General features: G+C 42.3%; 1 protein-coding gene across 3 annotated transcripts; it reads left to right on the forward strand.

The window, feature by feature from the left end:
- Positions 1–25,126, forward strand: stox2a (storkhead box 2a). 3 transcript variants are annotated; one of them, XM_004549272.3, is made up of 4 exons: positions 1–599; positions 12,136–12,288; positions 15,586–18,133; positions 22,659–25,126. In XM_004549272.3, the coding sequence occupies exons 1-4, from the start codon at positions 260–262 to the stop codon at positions 22,858–22,860; spliced, it is 3,243 nt and encodes a 1,080-aa protein (XP_004549329.3). In that variant the 5' UTR covers positions 1–259; the 3' UTR covers positions 22,861–25,126. The 3 variants fall into 3 exon arrangements, with proteins under 3 accessions (XP_004549329.3, XP_004549330.3, XP_076740912.1); XM_004549273.3 differs by lacking the exon at positions 1–599 and adding an exon at positions 9,299–10,763 and having other exon boundaries at positions 22,659–25,124; XM_076884797.1 differs by lacking the exon at positions 1–599 and adding an exon at positions 9,299–9,585 and having other exon boundaries at positions 22,659–25,124.
- Positions 25,127–25,544: the final 418 nt, after the last annotated feature.

Raw genomic sequence — 25,544 nt, forward strand, 5'->3', positions numbered from 1 at the left:
AGAGGTGGCTGCAGGGGACGGGTATCAGGTTGCTGATTTCCCTGGTTTTACATGGAGCACCTGTGTTTGAAACATTTAAAACTCTTTTTCTGGGAAGTCTGGAACTTTCAGAGGAATCTGTTTCTTGAAAATGCCCAAACAAACAAAAACTCTCAGTTTGGAGATAGAACCGCGATGGAGACCTGCACTGTCCGAACCATGCCGTGCAAGGAACAGATTGTAGTTTCCGTTTGAGTCCCAAATTTTGACCGGAGCGACTATGGACAAGTTCCTCCAGATCGCTCCGCACTCCCTGGCGCTGGTGCTGTCGCGCCTTTGCAGAGGAGATGGAGAGGACTCACCGTCGCCACCGGCCTTGCTCTCAGTAAACTTAAAGCATCACTCTGGCTATGAGGTCTTCGCTAATTTCAAAGCCGTCAACATGCAGCATTTCTGGAACAAGGCGCTGACACACGCGCTGACAGAGATCTTCTTCCTGGGCTGGATAGATGAGCATGTGCTGCTGATCCAAGGGAAAGAGGTGCACCTTCAGGTCCTCAGGAACGGATGGACGAGACGGACCTTGCAACCTCCCGAGGGCTTTGACATCAAATACATAGGTGGGTAAATTGTCTAGACATGCGTGATAACAACTACAAAGCATCTTAGAAAGTTAAATGTAGCCTCAGGGTTTTCTTGTCTTCCCAGATGGATGTGTTCTAATATGGGTTGTTTGGGTTATAGAAACAACTGAGTCCTTTAGAAGTTTAAAATACCCTATTCATAGTTGGAGACAGTATTCAGCAGTAAAATAGACAAATCTTATCTCAAAGTTGTGTTAACGGAGATATTCATCAGAGTGAAAAGAACTTGCTCAGATGTCCTTATAATAATAGCCGAAGGAAGAAGAAGAAACAAAAATGTTCCCCATGTTCACCTTCTAGTGCTAGACTTCAGACTAGGCCTTTGAACTAACTGAAATTTTTCTTCTACAACATTTGTGATGATTAAATCCTGACCCATGAAGTTCAGGTGCAAACAACAACAACATTAAGCCGTACATATGTTTTTATTATAGTTTCATATGAATTCAAAGCACTCATTAAAAGAATTATCAGCTTCATTAAAAACAAAAAAACATTATAATTACTAATTATCTAGTAATGATTACTATAATTACTAGTTATCTCTGGCTCTCTTCCACAGCATGTCTTTGTCCTGTCTTCCTCCCCTAACCCCAATTATTTGTGGCTCTCTGTCGGAGCTTTCTTCCTGTTAAAAGGGAGTTTTTTCCTTCCCACTGTCGTCAAAGCACTTGCTCATAGGGGTTCATATGATTGTTGGAATTTCTCCGTTTTCTTTGTGTGATTGTTGGTCTTTACCTTACAATATAAAACGCCTCGAGGCAACTATTGTTGTGATTTGGCGCTATATAAATAAAACTGAATTGAATTGAAAGCTGGATCGCTCTATTAAAATGCTGTCCACTTTATAAACTCCCTTTTTGGTGTGTCGTGTGAATCCGTTCTCATCAGCAGATCTTCTCGTCTTTTCTGGCTCTTCAGAGCTCTTCTGTGTTTTTGTTTTTCACGCTGACGTCCACACCTCTTTTTTTACGAGCTGGCAGAAACTACTGATTGGCATTTTTAGAGGTGAGAGCTCAAATATGTTCTCCTGCAGTTGAATAATTGAATAATGTGAGTCTGTGAGTAACGTTTCGACTGGCTAGCCTCAGTGAAAAAAAAGGGAGTGTAGGCATCATATCACCTTTTAACCTCAGCTGCTTCATGTCATGAGGCTTACTCATCCAGATAGCACAGACAGGATTGGAGCCCAGTTTGACTCCAGTTCAGCATTCCCACACTCTGATTCCGATTCTTCTGACAAGGCCATAACTCATATATGTGCTGAGACAGGTTGTGACGACTTGAAGTGTTGTCTAACCACTGCACCATCATACTGAGAGTTCATCATACTGGGTTTGCTCTGTGTGTGCATACGTCTGTGTTCAAATGAGACAGAGAGGCGTGCAGCTTGTCAGAGATCATCTTATTTATGTTTATTTCACAATAGAGCCAGGGTTTGAATCATCTTGTTTTATCGGTGAGCAGCATCAACCTGCAGCAGGGCAAATGCAAACAGAAAGGTCAGCAGGGTTGGGTGTGTGAAAGAAGTGAAGACTAAAAGTTTTAGTACTTGTCTTTTACTGCATAGGCTGATATCAAGAGTCTGCAATTTGAAGAATATGAGCAAAAGCATGGTTTCCAGGATTGTTTGCTGTGGACGTGGATCCTAAAAACCTAAATGTGGAGGAAATTATTGTGATTCAAATGATTGCAGCCATGACAGTTAATAACTTTGATAATGCTGACAACATTAGTGGTCATTTGAGAATAAAGTCCTGTCCATATATAAGGTAAGCAGTTGGCCACTGCTTACTCTCTGGCTGGAAGCTACTAGCCCAACAGCATCCTTTGCTCCCAGTAGTAAAAACTTAAATTCCATCCATCCATCTTCTTCTGCTTTATCCGGGGCCGGGATGCAGGGGCAGCAGCCTAAGCAAAGAGGCCCAGACCTCCCTCTCCCCAGCCACCTCCCCTAGCTTATCCAGGGGAATACCAAGGCGTTCCCAGGCCAGCCGAGAGATATAATCTCTCCAGCGTGTCCTGGGTCTGCCCCAGAGCCTCCTCCCGGTGGGACATGCCTGGAACATCTCACCCAGGAGGCGCCCAGGAGGCATCCTTGTCAGATGCCCGAACCTCCTCAGCTGGCTCCTTTCGATGTGGAGGAGCAGCGGCTCTACTCTGAGCCCCTCCCGAATGGCTGAACCTCTCACCCTATCTCTAAGGGAGAGGCCAGCTGCCCTTCGGAGGAAGCTCATTTCTGCTGCTTGTATTCGCAATCTCGTTCTTTCGGTCACTACCCACAGCTCGTGGCCATAGGTGAGGGTAGGGACGTAGATCGACCGGTAAATTGAGAGCTTTGCTTTTACACTCAGCTCTCTCTTCACCACGACGGACCGGTGCAGCTTCCGCATCACTGCGGCCGCAGCACCAATCCGTCTGTCGATCTCCGGCTCCCTTCTCCCATCACTTGCGAACAAGACCCCGAGATACTTGAACTCCTCCACGGGGCAGGAACTCATCCCCGACCTGGAGTGGGTACTCCACCCTTTTCCTTAAAAACTTAAATTGATTGCCTTAAAGTTGAGATCCGTTTGACTGCACAGTGGTATGTTTGCCATTACAACATTAAATTGACTTCACACACTCACCTACCACACTTTCACTGCTTGTTAATATGAGTACCTAGTCAATCAATCACATGGCTGCAGCTCAGTTCATTTAGGCATGTAGACATGGTCAAGACGACGACCTGAGGTTCAAACTGAGCATCAGAATGTGGAAGAGAGGTGATTTAACTGACTGGTTTTTGGTTCCAGACGGACTGGTCTGACTGTTTCATTAACTGTTGATATTCTGGGATTTTCCCCCACAATCGTGTCTTGAGTTTATAGAGAATGGAAAAAAAGAAAATATTCAGTGAGCGGCACATCTCTGGATAGAAATTCCTTGTTGATGCCAAAGGTCAGACGAGAATGGCCAGAGCTGATATGAAGGCAACAGTAACTCATGCTTGTTACAACCAAGCTATGTAGACGAGCATATTCATCAAAGCTGATGAGCTACACAGCGGAAGGCCACACCTGTTCTTAGCTTAGCTTACACCTGTAAGCTAAGAACAGGAAGCTGAGGCTGGTCTGATGGGGGTCAGAATTTAGTGCAAACAACAAGAAAGCACAGATCCATCCTTCCTGGTATAGGAGGAATGGGAGATTAACAGCTGACAAATCTGGAGCGTTATTACTGAAGCAGCATTATGTTATCATGTTAAAATGAAATTTTGTAAATTGTTGCTAGACCTTTTTCTTAGGTGAATCTCTGGATTGGGTTCTTCATATCATCAAATAGCTCAGCAGATATTTTCCAGGTAGACTTTCAGGGTTATTCACTTCATCTTGCTGTTTAAACAGTTGTAGAAACACAGACCATCAAACCAAACTCTTCACTGTTAAATTTAATAAAATAAATAATTATTTTTGTCTTGAGTGACTTTACAGTGAGTGTTATCTTAACTCTGCCTTTGAGCTGCTTGAAATCAACTCTGCTGAGCTGAAAAGCTGCTAGTTCTGTTACAAAAGACGTGATAGATTGGGATTGTGTTGTTCTGTGAGAAAAGGTGGCATAGCTTGATTGATACCGGTGAAGCAAACACAGATAAGCTCTGGAATGTTTGTCTTATAGCTAATAACTCACCAGACGTTATAAATCCTGAACCAGCTGACTTTGTATGCTGTGAATCCAGATGCAAATGACTTTCTTATGTATGTAAGCTTTGTGTAGGATACATATTTTTAAAACTGAACCCCAAAAAAGACAGACTGACATCATTTAGAAGTCATCAGTTAGCTGAAGGCTGTTTTTGTTGTTCTGTTGTAGTACAGTTTAAGGGGTTGTGTTTTTGCACTTACCACCACTAGGAAACCTATTCAGTCTCTGATTTTGTGGTGTTGTGTTGAACTTGAACCATTTTGCCTCTTTTGGCCTGATTTCAGTTTATTTTTTCCAGATTGAAACACTCAATATGTGTTTCTTTACTTCTTTGTGAAGTAACAAAATGAACTATAATTGTGATATCTCAATGAAATCTTCTGATTTTCAAAAGTGAGCTGCAAGTTTTACTGACTCGTTTTCCCAGCTGTGGTGTCAGGATGTTACTTTTTGGTAGACAAGTTCTAACAAAGATCAGACAAATTTCCACCATAGGGTACTCATTAACTAGAGGTAAGTGTTGGGGGGTAATACATACACACACACACTGATATGATATTTCATTAGCATTGCTATGGAAAGAAAATTCTTCAGAAAAAAAGCTTCAGGACTTAAACTATGCAGTGAATTTAAAAAAAAAGGACTGTACTTGCACATAGTCCAGATTATCAACCAAACAGTCTGAGAATGTTTGATTGGGGCTGTGAGCCAAATAGCAGTCGGATTAATATATTTAGAGAAAAGTTGTGGATTTTCAGCTATGTGGAAACAAAGTGTTTTTTAATAGGCGACTCAGTCTGATTAACAGAGGGACTTTGTATCCTTTAGCAGCCTACAAACAATAGACAGGGGATGGGGTGTACCCCTTAGGAAGGAAAAGTCGAGTATTTGTTCCACAAAAAAAATTCTACTCAGCTGCATTCCCAGCCACAGCACAGCTCTCCACTGGACGGAAAGGGAGGGTTTTAGGAGAGAATTGAGGGAAATGTTTGACGCAGCGGAGAGATGGGATGCTATATATCTTAATGTCAGATCAGGATGTGTTATGGTGACTGTTGTGTCAAAAAAACCCCAAGATATTAGTGTCTTAATTCGAGAGTTTGAGGGAACAAAAACATGTAATGCTACGAATGTGCCGCAGGAGGGCAGACCGCTGGGAAAATGCTTCTGCTTCTGTTTGTGAGGAAGTTGGATGTGAGTGTGTGTTGAGTGGAATCTCTCCAGGAGCATCACTGTTAGTCAGTCGACCAGTTTAGTCCAGTATGGTGGACTAATGCTATGGTGTTTGGTGCAGTGTCCCTTTGGGGTTTTTTTTTATTATCAGGTGACTATTTTTTGCAATATTTTTGTTAATGATCAACTAGTAGCAAAATTTAAAAGTAGTAGATTTGAATTTATATACAACCAAGTACAAAAAAATTAAAAAGGCAGCTGATAGTGGTTTAAAATTTGACCAAGACATCCCGTTTTCCTTACTACCTTTCTTTCCCATCTTCACCACATCAGGCTTGAGATGATCTATAAACAAATGCGTTTAATGTACAAAAATTAGTTGGCAGCATGCGTGATGATAGCGTAGATGCACCATATCGCCAAAAGTATTCGCTTATCTGCCTTCACACACATATAAACTTGTGTGAGATCCCAGTCTTAATCTATAGGAGTTAATGATGTATGCCCAACCTTTTGCAGCTGTAACAGCTTCAACTGTTCTGGAAAAGTTTTCCAAAAGACATAAGAGTGTGTTTATGGGAATCTTTGATCATTCTTCTAGAAGAGCATTTGTGAGGTCAGACGCTGATGCCGGACAAGAAGGCCTGGCTCATAGTCTCCTCTCTAATCCATTCCAAAGGTATTCTGTCAGGTTGAGGTCAGGACGCTGTGGAGGCCAGTCAAGTTCTTCCTCACCAAACTCTCTCATCCATGTCTTTATGGACCATGCTTTGCACACTGGTGCTCAGTCATGTTAGAACAGGAAGGGATAATCCCCAAACTCTTACCACATGAAGCATTAAGAGTTCCTTTCACTGGAACTAAGAAGAACTCCTGAAGAATAACCCCACATCATAATCCACCAGAATTTACACTTGTCACAGTACAGTCAGACAAATACCATTCCCAAACCCAGACTCATCCATTGGATTGCCTCAGTGGGATTTTTCACTCCAGAGACGATGTCTCCACTGCTCTAGAATCCAGTGGCGATGTGCTTTAAACCAGCGGTCCCCAACCTTTTTTGCGCCACGGACCGGTTTATGCCCGACAATATTTTTACGGACCGGCCTTTAAGGTGTCGCGGATAAATACAACAAAATAAAACTAGTACCGGTACCGAAAAAAAGAAGATTTATTCATAACACACGTGAAAAGACCCAGGAAAACAGAGTTAATGATAAAAACAATAACAAAATAACGCTGAAAACCAATAAAAACCTTGAAAACCATACATTTCACACCTGAGCCTCAACTCTCGTGGCCCGGCACCAAACGACTCACGGACCGGTACCGGTCCGAGGCCCGGGGGTTGGGGACCACTGCTTTAAACCATTGCCTCCAATGCTTTGCATTACGCTTGGTGAAAATATGTAGTCTATCTTTAAAAAGTAGGTGAACTAGCAGAAGGCAACAAACTGTGATCAGGAATGGGTCACCATCAGTCAGGATGTGTCCCAGAAGTCAAAGAATTATGATAAGTCAACGTTATGATGAGGAATGGTCTTTATAAGTACTGACTCTTAATTAAGATTAAATTGCCACTAAAAGTCTTCAAAGCATATTGTTCTTCACAAAAACTTTCGAAGATCTATTCTTGCCCTGTCAGTGCTCTAAGGTGATCACAACTTGTTGACTTCTGCTCGTCATCCTGCTTCTTAGCGATTGAGCACAGATTTTTAGTCAGATAAAGATCTGATCATTGATCCAAATTGTAATTTGACAGTTTCTTGCCTCATGGTTAGGCCTTTTTCCTTATGACATGCATAGTTCCACTATGGAACATGAAACTAATGTGCTGCGCATAGAGTTTATAGCTCTGTTATTTTTCAACCTTTCCCTTGTTGGGCTTCTACCAATTCATTGTCAAGTGTCTTAGGCTACGTCCACACGCACCCGGGTATTTTTGAAAACGCAGATTTTTCTATGCGTTTGCACCTTTCGTCCACACGTAAACTGCGTTTTCGGTCACTGAAAACGGAGATTTTTAAAAACTCCGGTCAGGGTGGATATTTTTGAAAACTCAGTTTTTACATTTACGTGTGGACGAGAAAAACGCAGAAAACGCAGCGTCAAAGGTGTGCGCCTTTTTTGACGTCACACTGTGCACCACATTATTGTTTCGGTGAAATGAATTTCTACAATACTGTTACTGTTAATTGTACTCTCTGCAGTGTTTAAATGCTTACATATACACACACAGTTACTGTCCCTCCACACATACGACTCGGTTCTGCTTCTATGCCCCATCCTTGTTTACTATTTCCCACCGAGGCTTCTAGACTTCTGATTGGCCAACATTTCTACACGGTTAGGAATATATCGCCACCTGTTGCTTTGGCATGTCCCTAGCAGCGTTTTCCTTCATTTCTGCGTTTACATGTGGACGGGATTATTTTTTTAAACGAAAACGGAAAATCTCAGTTTTCAAAAATACCCGTGTACGTGTGGACGTAGCCTTAGTTTGTGCTAACTTTGTCTTAGTAGTCTCATCTTTACATTTCCTGAGGATATCTTACAAGTATTAAAAGTTGAAATAATCAATAAAACAGTAGATTCACATATTTATGTGAATTTTTACATCATTACTACTTTCTCATGCGTGCTCCAGCCTCAAACCTTTCTAGAATTGCCCTCAGGAGATGCAAGCTTAAAGGCAAACAGCTCACTTACGACAAAGTCCATGTCATGTCTGATAAGGACAAGAGCTGATGCACACTACCTACTTTGGTGTTCTGTATTAAAAAAGGAAAACTTTAATCATTCTCTCGGGTCCAAGTCACCAATTTCAGGAGAAATTTGTGAAAACAGCTCATGATGCATGTTTTTTTCTCAGTATATGTACCCGTGTCTTATAGGCAAAGTTGAAGGATCTCCATTTTTCAGCATCACTGCAGGAGCATCGTGTGTCCGTAGAACAGGCAGTCCTTGTGCGTGCGTGTGTGTGTGTGTGTGGAGCCTGTCTGCTTTCTATTTTGAGTAGCTGGCTCTTTAAGAGAACAGCACTCAAAGGTAACAGCTATGAGATCATCGGCTTGCGTCGTCATGGCAACAAAGGCTGTTGCAGCACTACTGAGAAATAAAATGGCTGGCATGGTGGTGTCGCTCTCCCTCCTCCTCCTCCTCACCACCCCTCCTTTGCTCTCCTCTTTCTTTTTGGTATCAGTGAACTGGAGCAGATTGGTTGTGACACCGTCCACCCCTCTGCCTGCACCCCATCCTGCCCTCACACTTTTCTGCTCCTTATTCTATCCCCCACCTCAACCGTCCATTCACACTCCACGCATGTGAGTCAGCACGAGCCGGCTTCGAGCGGAGGAGCTGTCGCTTTTGGACGTTATTAGGGTGATGCTTTTGGGGTTTTTCGGTGCTCCACACAGTTAAGTTACTGAATCAACTGGTGGAAAGCGCTGATGAGAAAGACCCAAATCAGCAGGTTTAAAATGACTTCCACACTAGGTTGTGGCTTCACAGTCAGCTGAGAGACAGAAAAAAAGAAAAAAAGAGGAAGGCTGATTGTTCAAGGGGCCCCTCATCCTTCAAGAGTACAGCCAGTAATACTGAGAGGGTTGGAGAACAAGAGTAGGAAGGGAGGATGTAGAGACTGAGAGTTTTTGCAGTTCCCCTGGCTATCATCTGGATGCTGACATTTATTTATTTTTTTCTTGTATCTATTTTTCGAGCTGTTAATATTTGCTCTCCTTTCTGCCTTCTCTACGTCCCCTCTCTCTCTCTTGCTCTCTCTTGCATCCTCTCCTCTCCCCTCCCCTCAGCCTCAATCACCCAGACACAGACGCATGCATGCTCACGCAGAATCGCGCGCAGCAGGCGGATGCGCGCATACACTCTCTCTCACACACACATACACACACACACACACACACTCACACACTCTCTCACACACACACACATACTCACACACCCTTCCTGGAGGTGCTGGGAGCAGCTGCAGCATTAGCGTTGAAAGAGATTTGCCGTTGACTGGAGTTTGCATCCCCCCCGTTAATGAATGGATGCTATGGCGATCAGCTCAGGAGCTTCTTCCGTCGGATTGCGGGATATGGTGGATATCTATTCTTGAATTTATTTATTTATTTCTATGCTCTCCATTTTTTTCTCCCCACCCTCTGCTGGTGTGCTGTTGTCGAAAGGACGATGGGGTCTTGTGCTTGATCGGATAAAGATGGAGGTGAACGTGGCGTCTCCGCTGCTTGGCATACTATTGAGGTTTCACTGCCCATTAGGGTGAATGGAGCTTTTATTTCTGTGTTTTTTGAAGCGGGCTCTTTTGTTTTACGGGGATCGGCCGAGCACTCCTGTGGTGAATTGAGCTATTGTCGAAGACTGGGCCTCTCTTAAGCTTTGAATCTTTGACCATCCATCCGTCCCCTGCCTCTCTCCCCCTGCTACCTTCTACTCGAAAGGAACAAGCAGATCCCAAAAACCTCCGCTGAAATCTTCCCTCACCGTCCTCCTTCTTTCCAATGCCCCATTTCCCTCATCTCTACCCCTGCCCCCCCACCTCTCTCCTGCTCCCTCCTCCCACATCAGAGTGGCTACGTAATGTGCCTCCCTACGCATGCAAATGGGGATGCTACGAATGGTGGCTGGGACTGATGTCGATGAAAGGGTGATGCCTCGCGCAGTCACCTGCACCTCTGCTGCCACTGCCATCAATCCAGATCAGCCTGGGAGAGCCCAGCAGCCGATGACAACCACCCACAGTGCGAACACGGTCGTTTGTAGCTTGCTCGTGGATGTAAATGAGACATGTGTATGTGTGTGAAGGAGCACACTGGTTCCTGCCATGTCTGGTGTGTGATCGCTCTAGCGGGACGTTCTTACTAATGCGGGGGAGGCACTGAGCCCGAGGTTTGTCGACCTCCCCCTGCACACACCCCCCTTCCCCCTTTCCCCTTCTCCCTCCTTCCCTCCCCCCCCCTCCCTCCCACCCCATTCCACCCCCCTCCCTCCAACCTTATCCCGAGAAGCCCAAGGGGGGTGAAGACCACCTGGTTTAAAAAAAGAAAAAAAAAATACGATTTTGAAAAAAGGGGGTCACGATGAAGAAGAACCGCAGCAGCAATCTGCGGCGGGCCTGGCCCAGCTCGGAGCTCGCCGAACGCCCGCTGGAGCACAACCTCTCTCGTAGTGAGAAAGACATCCGTGTGCAGAAGCAGCATCTTCCTCCGCCTCCTCCCCCTCATTTCTCTCCATCCCCGCCAAGTTATCGTGCGCCAGGTGAGTCAGGCCCTCCCACTCTCAGAAGCTCCACCCTCTCTACTCACGACTGCTCAGTCAGTAAACTTTGGTCGCTCTGAAGTAGGAGGTGTTAACAGCTCCCTTTTTTCTTTTTTTTTAGTTTTCCAGGGTGTTATCATAGAATCAATGACTTTATTTGCACTTTAACGAGTCCTGCTTTCTTTCTTAAGGTTTAGGGCTTCTTGTTTTTCATATTCTGAATTAATATTGTAGTGTTTTAGTAGATTTATACGGTGTGTCTGAATAGTCTCAGTACAAGAACAAGTTGTGCATTCTGTGGCAGATTTGTATTTTGTGTTAGATAAGATTATGTAAAGGCTTGTGGCTATCCCAGTATCAGAAATGCAATTACCGGGAATTTTTTGATCCTTTCAGTACTTCTGTTACAAACATTAGCTTGTTCCTCTGTTCTCTTTCTCTTTCTCTTTCTGTTTTTTTTTTTTTTTTTTGCTTCTTTGGTATAAGACATTATAAAAGCAAACTAGGAGGGGATTTACTTTTGTGCCGATCTTGAGCATACGTGGCTTTTCTTATGTTTACTAGAATACACGTAAAGCCTTGTACAGCCACATACAGCTTAATAGGGACTGTGATACTGAGTAGAGATAACGTCATTGTGTTGCTTAACTGACCATTCAGCTGAGCAGGCTGAGGAGGCAGAGCCCTGCACACATTTCATCCTAGGCAGAGGAACCATGGGCAGCACCAGATCTGTTTTCAAGTTGCTGAAGATGAGGAAGCACAATGCTTAATGAAAGCTTAAATATAGATGCTCTGATGATGCAGTTTCTGCACCTTGTCATATGATTGTCAATCACCTGAGGTCAGAGGACAGGGTCACTACAGCAGATGCCGCAGCAGTGGATTCAGTGTGTCGCTTTGCAACCTTTCAGCAGAACCAGTGTTTGCTCTTTAAAGGGCTTGAAGCTCGGGCGCCTGGTTGTAAAGATGATTTCACTACTCACTACAGCTGACGGCAAAGCTAGCTTATGGAGAATTTATCTGGGGTAGGTCATCAAAAATAGCTTTTCATTTAAATTTCAGATATGCTGATTGTCCAAGTTCCTGTTTCTGTTCGTAAAACGATGTTAATCAGATAGCTGCGCTGTGGAGATTCAGGTGATCTCATACTCCGGTCGCCGCAGCAGCAGCTGCCTCGCTTTGCTAAGCTACGAGAAACGGGAGGAGCAAGAGGCTGAGGAAGCAGAGAGGAGGGGTGGAGCCGTTACAGGCAGGCGGCATACACACTGCTGCTGTTTGACCATTACATCATAGCTTCACACGCTGCGCCTGCTGTTCATTCATGATCTAACAGTTGTGCTTTTGCCTCCTCCTCCTCCTCCTCCTGCAGGTGACGTGTCTCCGATCAGTATGTCACCTATCAGCCAGTCACAGTTCATCCCGCTGGGAGAGATCTTGTGCTTGGCCATCTCTGCTATGAACTCTGCCCACAAGCCTGTCAACCAGGAGGCACTGGTGGAGCACCTCACTGCCAGCTTCCCAGGTATGCCCTCGCACCTGCGTCTTAACATGGTACTGCACTCAAACATGCCTTTAATACATACAGTATTAAAATAAAATGGATCAGTTTTTGTATAAATATGATAAATTTAACACAAAATCATCCTCCATTTGGATTTATTCAATATAATTAATACACGGTTTGAACAGTATTGGCCAGTCAGTTTGTCCAGTTACGTTTAAATCCTCTGAAAATGGGAAACTGTGTATAAAAATGGCTATAAATCTTGAACAGTTAAAAATTTTAAACTCAAAGCATGCACTTTGATAACATCCTGATTATTTGATTTGGAATCCACTATAGTGGTGTACAGAAGAAACAATAACAACAAATGTATGATTTTCCGAAACATTATGGCCCTAGCAGCATCTTACTTTCATATTTAACATTGTAAAACTCGTGCAAGAGAATTCAATTTTATGAAACTAGAGTGTTTATTGAACAAGTACAAATTCAAAACAAAAAAGAAAAGACATTAAATCAGTAATATCACTTTGCATATGTGAGTTTTAAATTTAGCTATATCCACCATTTTTATACAGCCGTTTCCTCACAATAGCTCTGCATGTGTTTTGACTGGTAGAGGTCTCAAACTGTGATCATTGTGTAGCCTGTTGTCATTCACAGATATACTTGCATATGTTTCCTTGCTGTAAAGCAGTTAAAATAAATAGTCGCATCATTTCTGTGTTAAAAACTATAACTGATATAATGTCAATACATTATATGAATGTCTATATAAAGGTTATGAGTGAAGTGAACAGCTTTTGATGATAACTGGGTATTTATTAAAGGGTCAGTCCATGTCAGATCATCACATGCCACCCAGCTGAATATGTCAGATATGCCTGAAAATGTCACACAATGCCTATATTTTACAAGGTGATATAAGATGTGAGTGATTATCCCAATCACTTGATGCATGTGGATGTGATATTAACAGAAACTTACTCTTTCTGAAAAAGGTCTTCATATCTGGAGGATATGATACTAAAGGTTGATGAAAATGAATTTTCCCCATATTTAAGTTGGAACTATTCACCTGTTTTGGACTGTTTTAACCTCCTAAGACCCGAACTCTTTAATGGCATGCATTTTTAATTTCTCTTTGATATTTGGGCTGATTGGGACCTGATGAATGTAAAAACAAAGAATTACCAGATTTTTTTTTTTTTTACCTAATTTTTGTTTCTGAGAAAAATGAGAGCTACATATGAGGATATTCATTTGAAATTTCGATAGAACAGTAGCAGCATAATGTCCTGGTTATCAGGCCCTTGTAGAGCAAAATTGAGTATTTTGGTCTAAATAACCCAAAATGTGATGTCCATCTACAGGGAGTGCAGAATTATTAGGCAAATGAGTATTTTGTCCACATCATCCTCTTCATGCATGTTGTCTTACTCCAAGCTTTATAGGCTCGAAAGCCTACTACCAATTAAGCATATTAGGTGATGTGCATCTCTGTAATGAGAAGGGGTGTGGTCTAATGACATCAACACCCTATATCAGGTGTGCATAATTATTAGGCAACGTCCTTTCCTTTGGCAAAATGGGTCAAAAGAAGGACTTGACAGGCTCAGAAAAGTCAAAAATAGTGAGATATCTTGCAGAGGGATGCAGCAGTCTCAAAATTGCAAAGCTTTGAAGCATGATCATCGAACAATCAAGCGTTTCATTCAAAATGAATGTCAGAAATGTATATTTGTGAATGTGGAGATGTTATATTGGTTTCACTGGTAAAAATAAATAATTGAAATGGGTATATATTTGTTTTTGTTAAGTTGCCTAATAATTATGCACAGTAATAGTCACCTGCACACACAGATATCCCCCTAAAATAGCTAAAACTAAAAACAAACTAAAAACTACTTCCAAAAACATTCAGCTTTGATATTAATGAGTTTTTTCGGTTCATTGAGAACATGGATGTTGTTCAATAATAACATTATTCCTCAAAAATACAACTTGCCTAATAATTCTGCACTCCCTGTATGTGGACGCCAGGTCCTAGGAGGTTAAAGAATATAATGTGCCTTGTGTTTAATAAGGTTTAAACAAAATATTGCTCCTTTCCTGCAAAATTGTGGTTTCTGCAGGTCTCCAAATATGCTGCCAGAGATTACACATCCAAATTATTAGTGACATCAGACATTGATCATGTTTGCTTGTTTTTTAAATTAGGAATTGAATGGAATAGCCCAAAAAGCAAATCTTTTCGGAAACTAAACGTGCATTGAATCCAGACTAGAAATTCTCACAGTTTATCTGGAGTTTGTGTGGAGACACTGGCACACATGGCAACAATAATTTGCACATTTGTGAAGGCAACATTAAAACCTGAACAACATTTTCAGGTTTTGGGGGCAGCATGTGCTGCTATCCAGATGGCTTCTAATGGAGGGCTTTGCTTATTTCAGCAAGATAATACCAAAGAACATTCTGTACGTATTACAGCAACATGGCTCAGGAGTAATAGAGTCTAAGTGCTAACTTGGCCTGCATGTTGTCTTAGACTTGTCATCCATTGAAACCATGTACTGTATTGTGAAAAAAAGCATACTGCAAAACATGCATCAAGTTTCTGAACAGCAAGAATGGGAAATGCAAGCTAAACACCAATTAGCTGTAAAACACTCTTTTTATTTAAAGTCAAAACCCCTTCATTCTCACGGCATGGTCATGTTTAACCTAGAAAACACAAATTTATTTGGGATTATCAGGGAATTAAATAGATTACATTTAAAATTAAAATACTGGATCTGTTTTTGTGGTAAACTTTCACCTGTGGTGAACCATCAACAAACCAGAATCCAAAAAAATCCTGAACTACATTCACCAAACATAAGAAGCACACTAAAGATGGCATATGAGTAAAAAGTGAGACTACTACTACATTGTCCTTTAACACAGGGTATTTAATAGCCTGGATTTGATTACAGTTGCAGCTGGAAAAAAAATCCCTTGGTTAAGACTGTTCAATTGGGTAACTTTTTGCATATAAAGAGGGAAATTCACTTTGAGCAGCGTGTCATGAAAAGGTGAGGCAATGCAACACGTGTTAAATAAAAGTTTAAAAAAATAAGTAAATTCAAGACATTGCTGATATCATCCCCTTTTCCACTTCTTTCTAAGTCTTAGTCTCTAAGTTTTTTACATTCCACTTTCTTTGCCTGCAACAAATGTTACCTACATGCCTGTATTTGAAGTGAACTTCAGGAATTTGAAGCTTTTAAAATAAAGCTGTGACTCAAATAATTTTTCATCTGTTTTCTGCAGGTGTGCCTACACCCAGCTCAGAGGTTTTGCGACATACCCTAAACATGCTGGTGCGAGAGAGGAAGATCTACCCAACTCCAGAGGGCTACTTCATTGTCACTCCCCAGACCTACTTTATCACTCCTTCTCTCATCAGAACAAACAACAAGTGGTATCACCTGGATGATCGACTGCAAGAGCGTCCACAGCAGCAGCAGCAACAACAACAACAACAACAACAACAACAGCCACAGCAACAACCTCAGCATTGTGCTACACCTCAGTCTGGCAATGCCACACCATCCACGCCTGGCTGTCTGAGGGAGAGGCCTCCTCGCAAGAATAACAATGATTCGTACAATTCCTATCGCGAAGACCCGTCCAAACATCACCCCCCTGCACTCCCGAGCAAGTCACCAAAGGAGCACAGGGGAGATTCCTATCAAAGTAAGCCACCCAAGGATCACAGCGGCGGGGATCCTCCGCCGAGTGCGTCAGCCAAGGAGCACCGAGGTGAGCCGCCATCGTACCCCCATCCCCCGGCTCCCACCTCTCCCCCTGCCCAGCAATCGCCGTCTCAAGATCCAGCTGATAAGGGCAAAAGCATCACTTCTTTCCCCTATAAAACTGACACTCTGACCAAAAAGAAAGAAGGTAGTGGTGGGGGCGGCGGAAGCGGCGAGAAGCAATCCAAAAGGTTTGGACTCAGGCTCTTCAGGCTGAGTTTTAAGAAGGACAAAATGAGGCAGCTGGCAACCTTCTCAGCCCAGTTCCCTCCGGAGGAGTGGCCGCTTCGTGACGAGGATGTGCCAACCACACCCATCCCCCGCGAAGTGGAGATGGAGATCATTCGCAGAATCAACCCCGACCTAACGGTGGAGAATGTTGCGAGGCACACGGCTGTGATGAAGAGGTTAGAGGAAGAGCGCACGCAGAAGAACAAAGCGGGGTCTTCAGCCCAGCACAGCGCACGCAGCAGGAGGGGCAGAGGCCACCGGAGGGCTCCACATGGTAAGTCCCGCTCTCATAGCAAACCGCGGACCTCCAGGGGAGACCCATCTGAGGGTTCAAACTGGGATCTTGTGTTCATGGAAAGGGATTACCGCTTCTTTAGCCACTCGTTAGTTCGCTCACCCCGAGAGGCTATGTACACCTTGGAGCGCAGGCGAAGTGGCGGCGCGACATACCTGGTCCACAGCAACCCCAACATCACTGAGTCATACTGCCCTGTTACCCCTGAGTGGGATGTGTCTGGGGAGCTAGCTAAGAGACGGACAGAGATGCCCTTCCCCGAGCCTTCACGTGGAACATGCCAGTCCAGAGTGCAAAGGAGTCACAGTCACAATCAGGACAGGAAGTCTCGTCACGAGAGGTCAGATCAGGCGAAAGAACGATCTCGGTCCATGGACAATTCTCTAAAAGGCCCGTCACTGGGTGCACCAGAAGACTTTGAACCAAGTCTGGAGGAGCGTAGTCATTACTACACTGATGATGGCACCCTGCGAGCCACGCAGAAGTCCTCCCATTACTCAAGGATCATGTTCTCTGCTGCTAAGTTCCACTCTGATTTCAATGTGCCTGATTTGGGGAAAGGGAGTTTGGATGAGTCAAGGATCCGGAGTACAATGGAGAGGAACAAAAGCAGAGACAGCCTGCCAACGTACAATGAGCTAATGGGACTTTCTTCTAAGCCCTCAACAGATGAGTACTTCCAGTGCAATACGTCAAATGAAACAATCTTAACTGCCCCTTCGCCTCAGGCAAAATCAGAATATGACACATTAACCTCATCAGGGGGACTCCGAAAGGGCTCTCCGGCTGACCGCCAAACGCCTCACCTCACCTCTCCTCACACGATGGAGTACAAAGAGGACTTGTCGGCAGCAAAAGGACAGAACGGCTCAACGCGACTGACGCCAAGCCAGACGCCGGAGCCGGCGCAAAATGCCCGTTTGACGCCACACCAACACAATGTCGATCCCGGAGGGGGAGGAGGTGGTATGGTGATCAAGAGGAAAGAAATCTTCAGCAAGGACACTTTGTTCAAACCTCCACACAATGCCTTGTCCAGCGGCTACGTGGACAGCAGCTACACCAAGTCTGGCACATTGCGGAAAGCCTCACATGCCAAATCAACAGAGGCCCTAGACAATCCTGAGCCCCAGCAGCCTTCCAATTCAGCGACTTCCTCAGCGTCACCTGCAGTTTTACAGGGCTGCTTAGAGCCAACAGTCCCCTCCGCCTCCTTTGACTATTATAATGTATCCGACGACGAGGAAGAGCCAGAGGAGGACTCGCACAAAGAGTTGGCTTCGGCAGAGGACAACAAAGACCACGGGGAAGGGGGTGGTAATGGTGGAGGCAGTGGTGGTGGTGGGGAGGGAACCATGCAGTGGCTCCTGGAACGGGAGAAGGACCACGATCTGCAGCGAAAACTGGAGACCAATCTGACTTTACTCAGCCCCAAGGAGACAGAGAATAGCAGCAGCCAGAAGTCAGCCCACTCTGCCCGTTTGGACAGCATGGACAGCAGCAGTGTCACGGTGGACAGTGGATTCAACTCCCCCAGGTATGTGCTAAAGTAGAGCTGGGCGATATGAGATTTTTTCATATCACGATATGTTTTTTCATTTCAGGCGATAACGATATCTATCACGATATGAGCCAAATAACTATATTTGTAAGATTTAAATGTGCCGTTGATCACAAGTAAAATGTGAAATAATCAGCAGCTTGTTTTTATTTAAATATTTATTTCCCATAATAAGTTCAACAGGGTAGATGTACTTAAGGAACATGAGACTTTTTCAGATAAATAAAGGCAAATATTGCAAACTACACAAAAGGCAGCCGCTAAAGCGTTTAAGTTTCAAAATAGAACAAACGAAACAGACTAAATTGTCAATTCCACTTAGAAACAAAATATTAATTCTAAAAATAAATCTTAGTTTGTTTTACAGAAGAACAGACAAAACTGACTAACTTTTGTCAATATCAAATAAACTGAGAACTAAAAGGAAATTCTCAATCTCTCCTTGTTGTATAGCTTAGCTTTTCAAACAGTTTTAACAGTTACTTTAGTCTGACAAAAGCCGAATGACGAGTTAGCGCTTCCAGTCAGAGACTGAGGCTACGTCCACACGTACACGGGTATTTTTGAAAACGGAGATTTTCCGTTTTCGTTTTAAAAAATAATCCCGTCTACACATAAAGGCAGAAATGAAGGAAAACGCTGCTATGAACATGCCAAAGCTGCAGGTGGCGCTAGATTCCTAACCGTGCAGAAATGTTGGCCAATCAGAAGTCTAGAAGCCTCGGTGGGAAAAAGTAAACAAAGCTGGGGCATAGAAGCAGAACCGAGTCGTATGTGTGGAGGGACAGTAACTGTGTGTATATGTAAGCATTTAAACACTGCAGAGAGTAGAATTAACAGTAACAGTATTGTAGAAATTCATTTCACCGAAACAATAACGTGGCGCACAGTGTGACGCATGCACCAGTTTATTGTATTTCCAGACTTGCTTTCGGCACAATTTGCAGTGCACGCTACTCTGTTTTTTGTCAGACTTGAAATAGCCGAAATACCTTCACACTACGGAACTTCTATGGCTCTTCCGTTCGACAATCTCTCCGGCATTGGAACCATCATCTGTTTTCTCTTCGGTCACGCTCGGTTGATTTTTCTAGTCGGCACACTCATTTCCTCCATTACGCGCTGGCTCCATTACCCGCTGGCTGCTTCCCAAACAAACACACGTGCGGCGTGGCACTTGTGCTGTACGTAACAAGTCACGCGACGTGACGCTGCGGCTGTGATTGGTTCGGCTCTGCGCTACTTGATTTGGATTGGCTGACCCTTTTTTTTTTTTTTTTTTTTAAGAGGACAAGAGCGGCGAGGTCTATCGCGATAGCATAATTTCTCTATCGAGTAAAAGTTATATCGCGATACATATCGTTATCGTTCTATCGCCCAGCTCTATGCTAAAGTAAACTGCGTATGACATAAAAGTGCAACTTAGAGTGCGGTTAGGATGCTGAGGTAGAGCACACGAGGGCCTGAATATTTCCTCTAAAACAGATGTCGTGGTTATGTGTAGTTTGTTGAAATGAATAAAGCTTCTTGCACCCAGACCTTAGTGAAAGATGTCATGGGTCAATATGAAGGCTCCAAGACCAAAGAATACTTAATTATAATTGATCTTTTATCCCGTCGTCAACCTTCCTGGTTATGAATCTATTCACTGTAGCTGGCTAACAATCAACTCATCTGAGACTACTCATATCAGTGTCGTGTTACACTGTTTGCTTATCACTAGGCTGAAAAAATATGAGCTTTCAGCTTTGGCAATAGTGCTGTAAAGGTTCTGTATGTATGTCAAAGTCCATCCATTGAAGATGCTGGTTTGTGCTCATCCACCGATGTGCTTATTTAGCTGCTGACTGCTTTGTTTAAAGCAACAATGAGGTTTGTGCATGTGTAAATAGGGTGTGAACATCCTCACAGTTATTCTTTTCAATAAATAGATGAAAGTGTGCAAAATGGCACGCATTAACATCAGATTCTTGATGGTGAGCAATAAACCAGTCTCTGCCTATCAAACTTCTATTTTTTTGGTCTTACAGGATCTGCACAGTTTTCACTTTAAACACACACGTACTCGGTGGATGACACTGAGTTGTAGGAGGGTTGTGTCATCATACACAGTATGAGCTTAGATGGGCGTAACTACTGTGATGTCACTGTCGGCATCTGGCATGGTTGGAAAAGACAAAAACAAATGTGAAGAGGATGAGCGGGTCTGAGTGTGAAACTGCACACTCATTGATTTATGCCTTGTGATTGACAATTTATTAGCTAATGACTGTGTGGTTTCATACCATGGGAAATCTTACCACAGATGATCAGGATTTATAGCAGGAAATATACCTTATTTTTTCTTTTTTTTAATTCAGTATAACCCAAAATGAGTGATCAAGCCCATACAATCAGACTTCTACAGCACCAGTCTTTTTGACACCACAGCCCTCTGCTGGCCTTCAGACAGAATGCAGGGTTAAGGCACCTCTGCTTTGGCTTTATTGCTCAAACCTGGAAGCTACAGCTATGTTTGCAGTGGTCATTACTTTTTGGAGAAGGTAATCTAAAAAGGACTGTATAATATACTATATGGACAAAAGCACTGAGCCGCCTACATAGTGCATTTTGCGAAGCTCCTGGTGTACAGTATTTGTGCTGATGTTAATGCCAGAGGAGGTTTGGAGCTCTGTAGCTATTCGGTCAACTGAGTATTGGCAACATTTAAGCGCTACTGATTTGGTTCTTTATAGCGAAGTTGCTTTAGTTCCTAAACGCTTCCACTTTCCAATATTGCCACTTACATCTGATTGCGGAATCACTGGGAGGGTGGAAACTCCACAAACTGACTTGATGCAGCATAGCATCCCATTACAGTACCACGCTCAAACTCACTGAGAAACATTTCTGAAAGAACAAGCCTTTCTTCCAGAAATGTTTGTAAAGTCAGACTGCATGGCTAGGTGCTTGATTTTATGCACATGTAGCAATGGGACTAAAAACACTTGAATTCAAAGATTAAACAGCGTATCCCAATACTTTTGTCCATCATGTAACCAGAGATGGGCGTTGCTGTAATCTGATTACTTTTTTCAAGTAACGATTAAAGTAAGAGATTAATATTGCAAAAAAAGTCATTTGATTACTGCTGCTTTCCCATAGCCATGCTGCGTTACTGCGTTACTAAACCGTGATTTTGTTTGTGAGAGTGTCGCGTGTCAATGGTGTAAGCGCGCGCGACGTCTGTGGCAGCAACAGACGTGTGCAGATCAACATTGGATAACATGGAGGGCGGGAGAGAGTACGACCATGCAGCATTTAAAGCTTGGAAGTACTTACATTACTTTTGAGTTTGATTCCATAAAAAGTGACAAAAACATTAGCGTCCACTGTAAACTGCATGGAAACAAAATGTCTTTCTACAGCGAAAACTTAACCTTCAAATCTGAGCAAGTACCTAGCACGCTGCCACAGGAATGTGAAATTCACAGAGAAACCCCCGGATCCTTCCACTGACATGACCTAATTAGTTTTTAAAATAAGTAATCAGTAAAATAACTGGATTACTTTTTTGGACAAATCGACAGTAATTAGTAACAATTACTATTTTCAAGTAACTTGACCAACACTGGTTTTAACTGTAACAAACTTAACTTTGAAAAATACCCAAAAGTAAACAGCGGTACATAAACGAATCATACAAAGCTATTCCAACTCCATATTTTACTGGTTGCAAGCATCTGTTTTACAAGCCATTTCTGTTTCTTTGAGTCAAATATGAAGCAAGATTAATGTGTGAGAATCATGTGTGAACCAGTTCTGGATAAACTGACAGACAGTACAGGGGTGTATATCTTCCAGAAGCTTCTAGAAGGCATGCATGCTCTCATTTAATATTATCAAAAAGTAAAAATTCAAACCTAAAGCAATCGATGCTGGGCAAGCTCCAAAAAATGTTGGATGCTACACTTGGTAAAATAGAACATCTGCCATTAAACCTGCCTTACTATTATAAATCTTTGCTTTTCAAACTCACTGGCACTTACAGTACTACTTCGCATTTTGTAAATGTCTCTAGTTGGTAAAAGAGAATGATGGTAGATGTTTTCACACACTGATGATCATGTGTAAAATGGAATCGCCACTGTAATACATTTTTAAATTTTGCTGTGTATTTAGCGTTGATACAAATACGAATATTTATTTATAAACTAATAAATATCCTGTATTTTGGAACTTAACATTGGGCTTAAAGATACAAGAAAGTAATTAGCATAATCGACATGTGGCAGATCTAATTGTTAACACTTGACTTACATTACCTTTTTGTTTAATAGCGTGATAATTTTGTCAGTAACCTATCATCTTTTTTCCCCTCAGCATTCGAAGTCTGCTTTAAAATGGTATCAAAAGTATTTCAGTGGGTTTCCAATATGTTTTTTTTTTTAAACAAACTCAATTTATGTAACTCAATTTTCGTAACAAAAAAACTGCATGTCATGTTGTCTTTGTCGTGCAGGACACGTGAAAGCCTTGCATCCAACACATCCAGCATAGTGGAAAGCAATAGACGGCAAAATCCAGCGCTGAGCCCCGGCCACATTGGCACCAGTAGTATCGGACTGCCATTCAGCTTTCGCACCATCCCAGAGCCCCCCACCACACAGCCTGAGAAACTCCAGAAGTCATCGAACTGCCTGGCCTCCATCACCAGCGTCTGACAGGCAGCACAGACTGAGACCATAACGGTGGTGGAGGAGAGAGGAAAGTGGGGTGCTTCACCAGTTTTTTTCCACCCACGCTTTCCTCAACCAACACACACACATAAACACTCACACGCGTACATCTTCAGACTCCTGAGAATCCATTTACTGGGACTGTTATAAAAACAGGCATGGCTTCAATAGACTGTTCCCACAGCTTCAAGAACTTAACTGCAAAAAACAGAAGAAAAACTACAGAATATCCAGACAACTGTAGGTGAAGGAACCTACCTGAAGTACTTTGATTTTGGTGACATGGACTCTAGTTTGGCTTATATCAAGATTCTTGACTATTGGTATTGGAAAGTAGTAGACTATAGGATTCAAGTTACATTTGGAAATATCAAGGAAAAAAAACAACTTTTTATATTGCTTAACAATACATGTCCAATTAAATGTTCTCCTTCCTGAAATAGTTCTTCAGGACGATTTAATGTATCAGCACAATGTCAAGATAATAAAAGTTGATCCTGAGAACAACAAATGAAAGATATTAACACATAAATCAGCTCAGATTTGTGTACCGCAATGCAAATTATGTATGTATACTCGATACTTTTGATATCCTAATTATTATAATGGTGGTATTAAAGATGCTATGTGACCAAAAATGATGTTTGGGTAAAATTAGCTGCACCTCACCGCCTACACAAGCATTGCAGAAGATCAAACGGCTCTTGCAGCGCAGCGTGGTTTTGTGTCTGATTTTTGGAGCTTTTCTTCATATCACATGTGATGTTCAGGAAAAAGCAGATGTTTAAATTTCGTTTTTGCCTCAGGACCTGAGTGTTGGCCTAAAAGCTGAAGTCATAGGTAACGGCACACTTTCAACGCTCATGCTGAAGTTGTTTTGGAGCGCTCAGTAGTCTAATCATAATATTCCCGAGCAGATGGAGTGTGTTACCTGTGTTTTATCTGCTTAATGAAAGGTAAAAATGTGGTGCATTTTGGGAAAAATTGGGCAGATTTGCAATAGCTGAATCAGTTGTGGTTTTTTGTAAAAAATTTTGTTGGTACTTTTATTCTTTTTTTTTTTTAAATTTCAGTAAGTAGGCCGTTCCTGTGGCTTACACGTTAGCCTGCCAAGCAAAAGATCCATGGCGTGATTCCACAAGGAGATGCACATCGTTTTGGGGTTGCATCTGGTGTAAATATCAAACATGCTGTGGTGACGCCCTGCAAATAAGAGAGTAGCTGACAGTCACTTAGTACATAAAAGTTCCTGTTAAAAGTCTCAAACTGACCAGAGGTGATTAATCAGTTAACTAAAAATCAACCTTTCTGATGAAAGTTTTGGTTGATCTTTGACCAAAAAATTCTAAAAACTTGTTTCTGCTCTCACTATGTTTTTTCGAGAGGGCTTCTCATAGTCCATTATTAGTCTCACAAAACGACTCACTGTGGGCTTTGAGTGGACTTTGAGGACTTTTGATGATCAGATGGTAAAAAATAGAATATTAATTAGATCAATCAATAATGAAATTCATTATTAGGTTTATCCCTACACACGGTGCACTAAGGCAGAGTACATAAACTGTATGAGAACAGCTACAGTAACTCAGCTGTTGTTGATGTTTGTTTAGAGAGAAAAAAGGCACGGGGATTTTTCACTTTTTTTTTTTTTTTTTTGACCACAAAATCAGTCATTTATAACTCTATAACACAAAAGGTGTTGCAAAGCTGAAATTGTTCGCCCAGCACTACTGCCTTAAAGGGCATAAAGTCTTCCAACCAAGTGGGAGGAGCTGTATTCTCTATGGTATTCATTTAAAAAGCCTTTCCTTCAATTCAAAACAAACATGTTTCAGATCTCTATCAGGCTTCAAAGCCTTTTAATAAACAGATCTATCTTTTAAATAATAAATTGTACAATATTTTTGGACCAGTGTACAAGAGAACGTGATGTTTGCTCGTTTTTTCACCCTAAAACGTTGAGAGATGGTTACATCAGTCTGGCTGCAGTTCTCTGGGTGAACTGTAGGTGGAGACAAACACAGGTCTAACACACTGCTGCAGCAATATTGGGAAACAAGCATGAAGGGACGCTTTAAGGTGACTCTGTCCGGACGTTTATGGTTTCATTTCCTCATTTTAATGACTAAAAAGTGTAAAAAGTGTTGTACAGCATGTACATGAAAGTTTTCCCCATGATGAAAGTTTTAATTAACAGCCTTGTATGCCTTTAAAAGATTATTCAAGAGTTTTAAATATTTCTAATCAGTGTTGTGTTCATCTGGGAGAATACCAGAAAAACAGATTTCTAATAAAAAAAAAAAGATTTCTTTTATTTTTGGGGGCTCTGACCTTTGAAAAACTCATTAAGGGCGCACTCTAGTGGTTGTCTCCTGGTAAAGCAGCGGCATCAAACTGTTGGGAGTTTGTTGCGCCGAATGAGAGAGTGAAGCTCATTAAACCGATCTTATAAAGGTAAGATGAGTTAAGATCTTCTCATGCTGAAAAGCTGTGGTTTTTTGATGTTTACAGGAGTCCAACAAAGAAAAAACTCATTCACAAGAGAGAGTGGACTGCTGTTCGCTGTGGCTGTGTGTTTTTATGCGGAGTGTGCGCCACTTGAATACTTATAGATATTTTTTTATGAGTTTATTTAAAAGTATAAAATTATTTAGTAGCACCAAAGTCCA

This window comes from Maylandia zebra, linkage group LG6, assembly GCF_041146795.1.
Source record: "Maylandia zebra isolate NMK-2024a linkage group LG6, Mzebra_GT3a, whole genome shotgun sequence".
In the NCBI taxonomy this organism is placed as follows: Eukaryota; Metazoa; Chordata; class Actinopteri; order Cichliformes; family Cichlidae; genus Maylandia; species Maylandia zebra.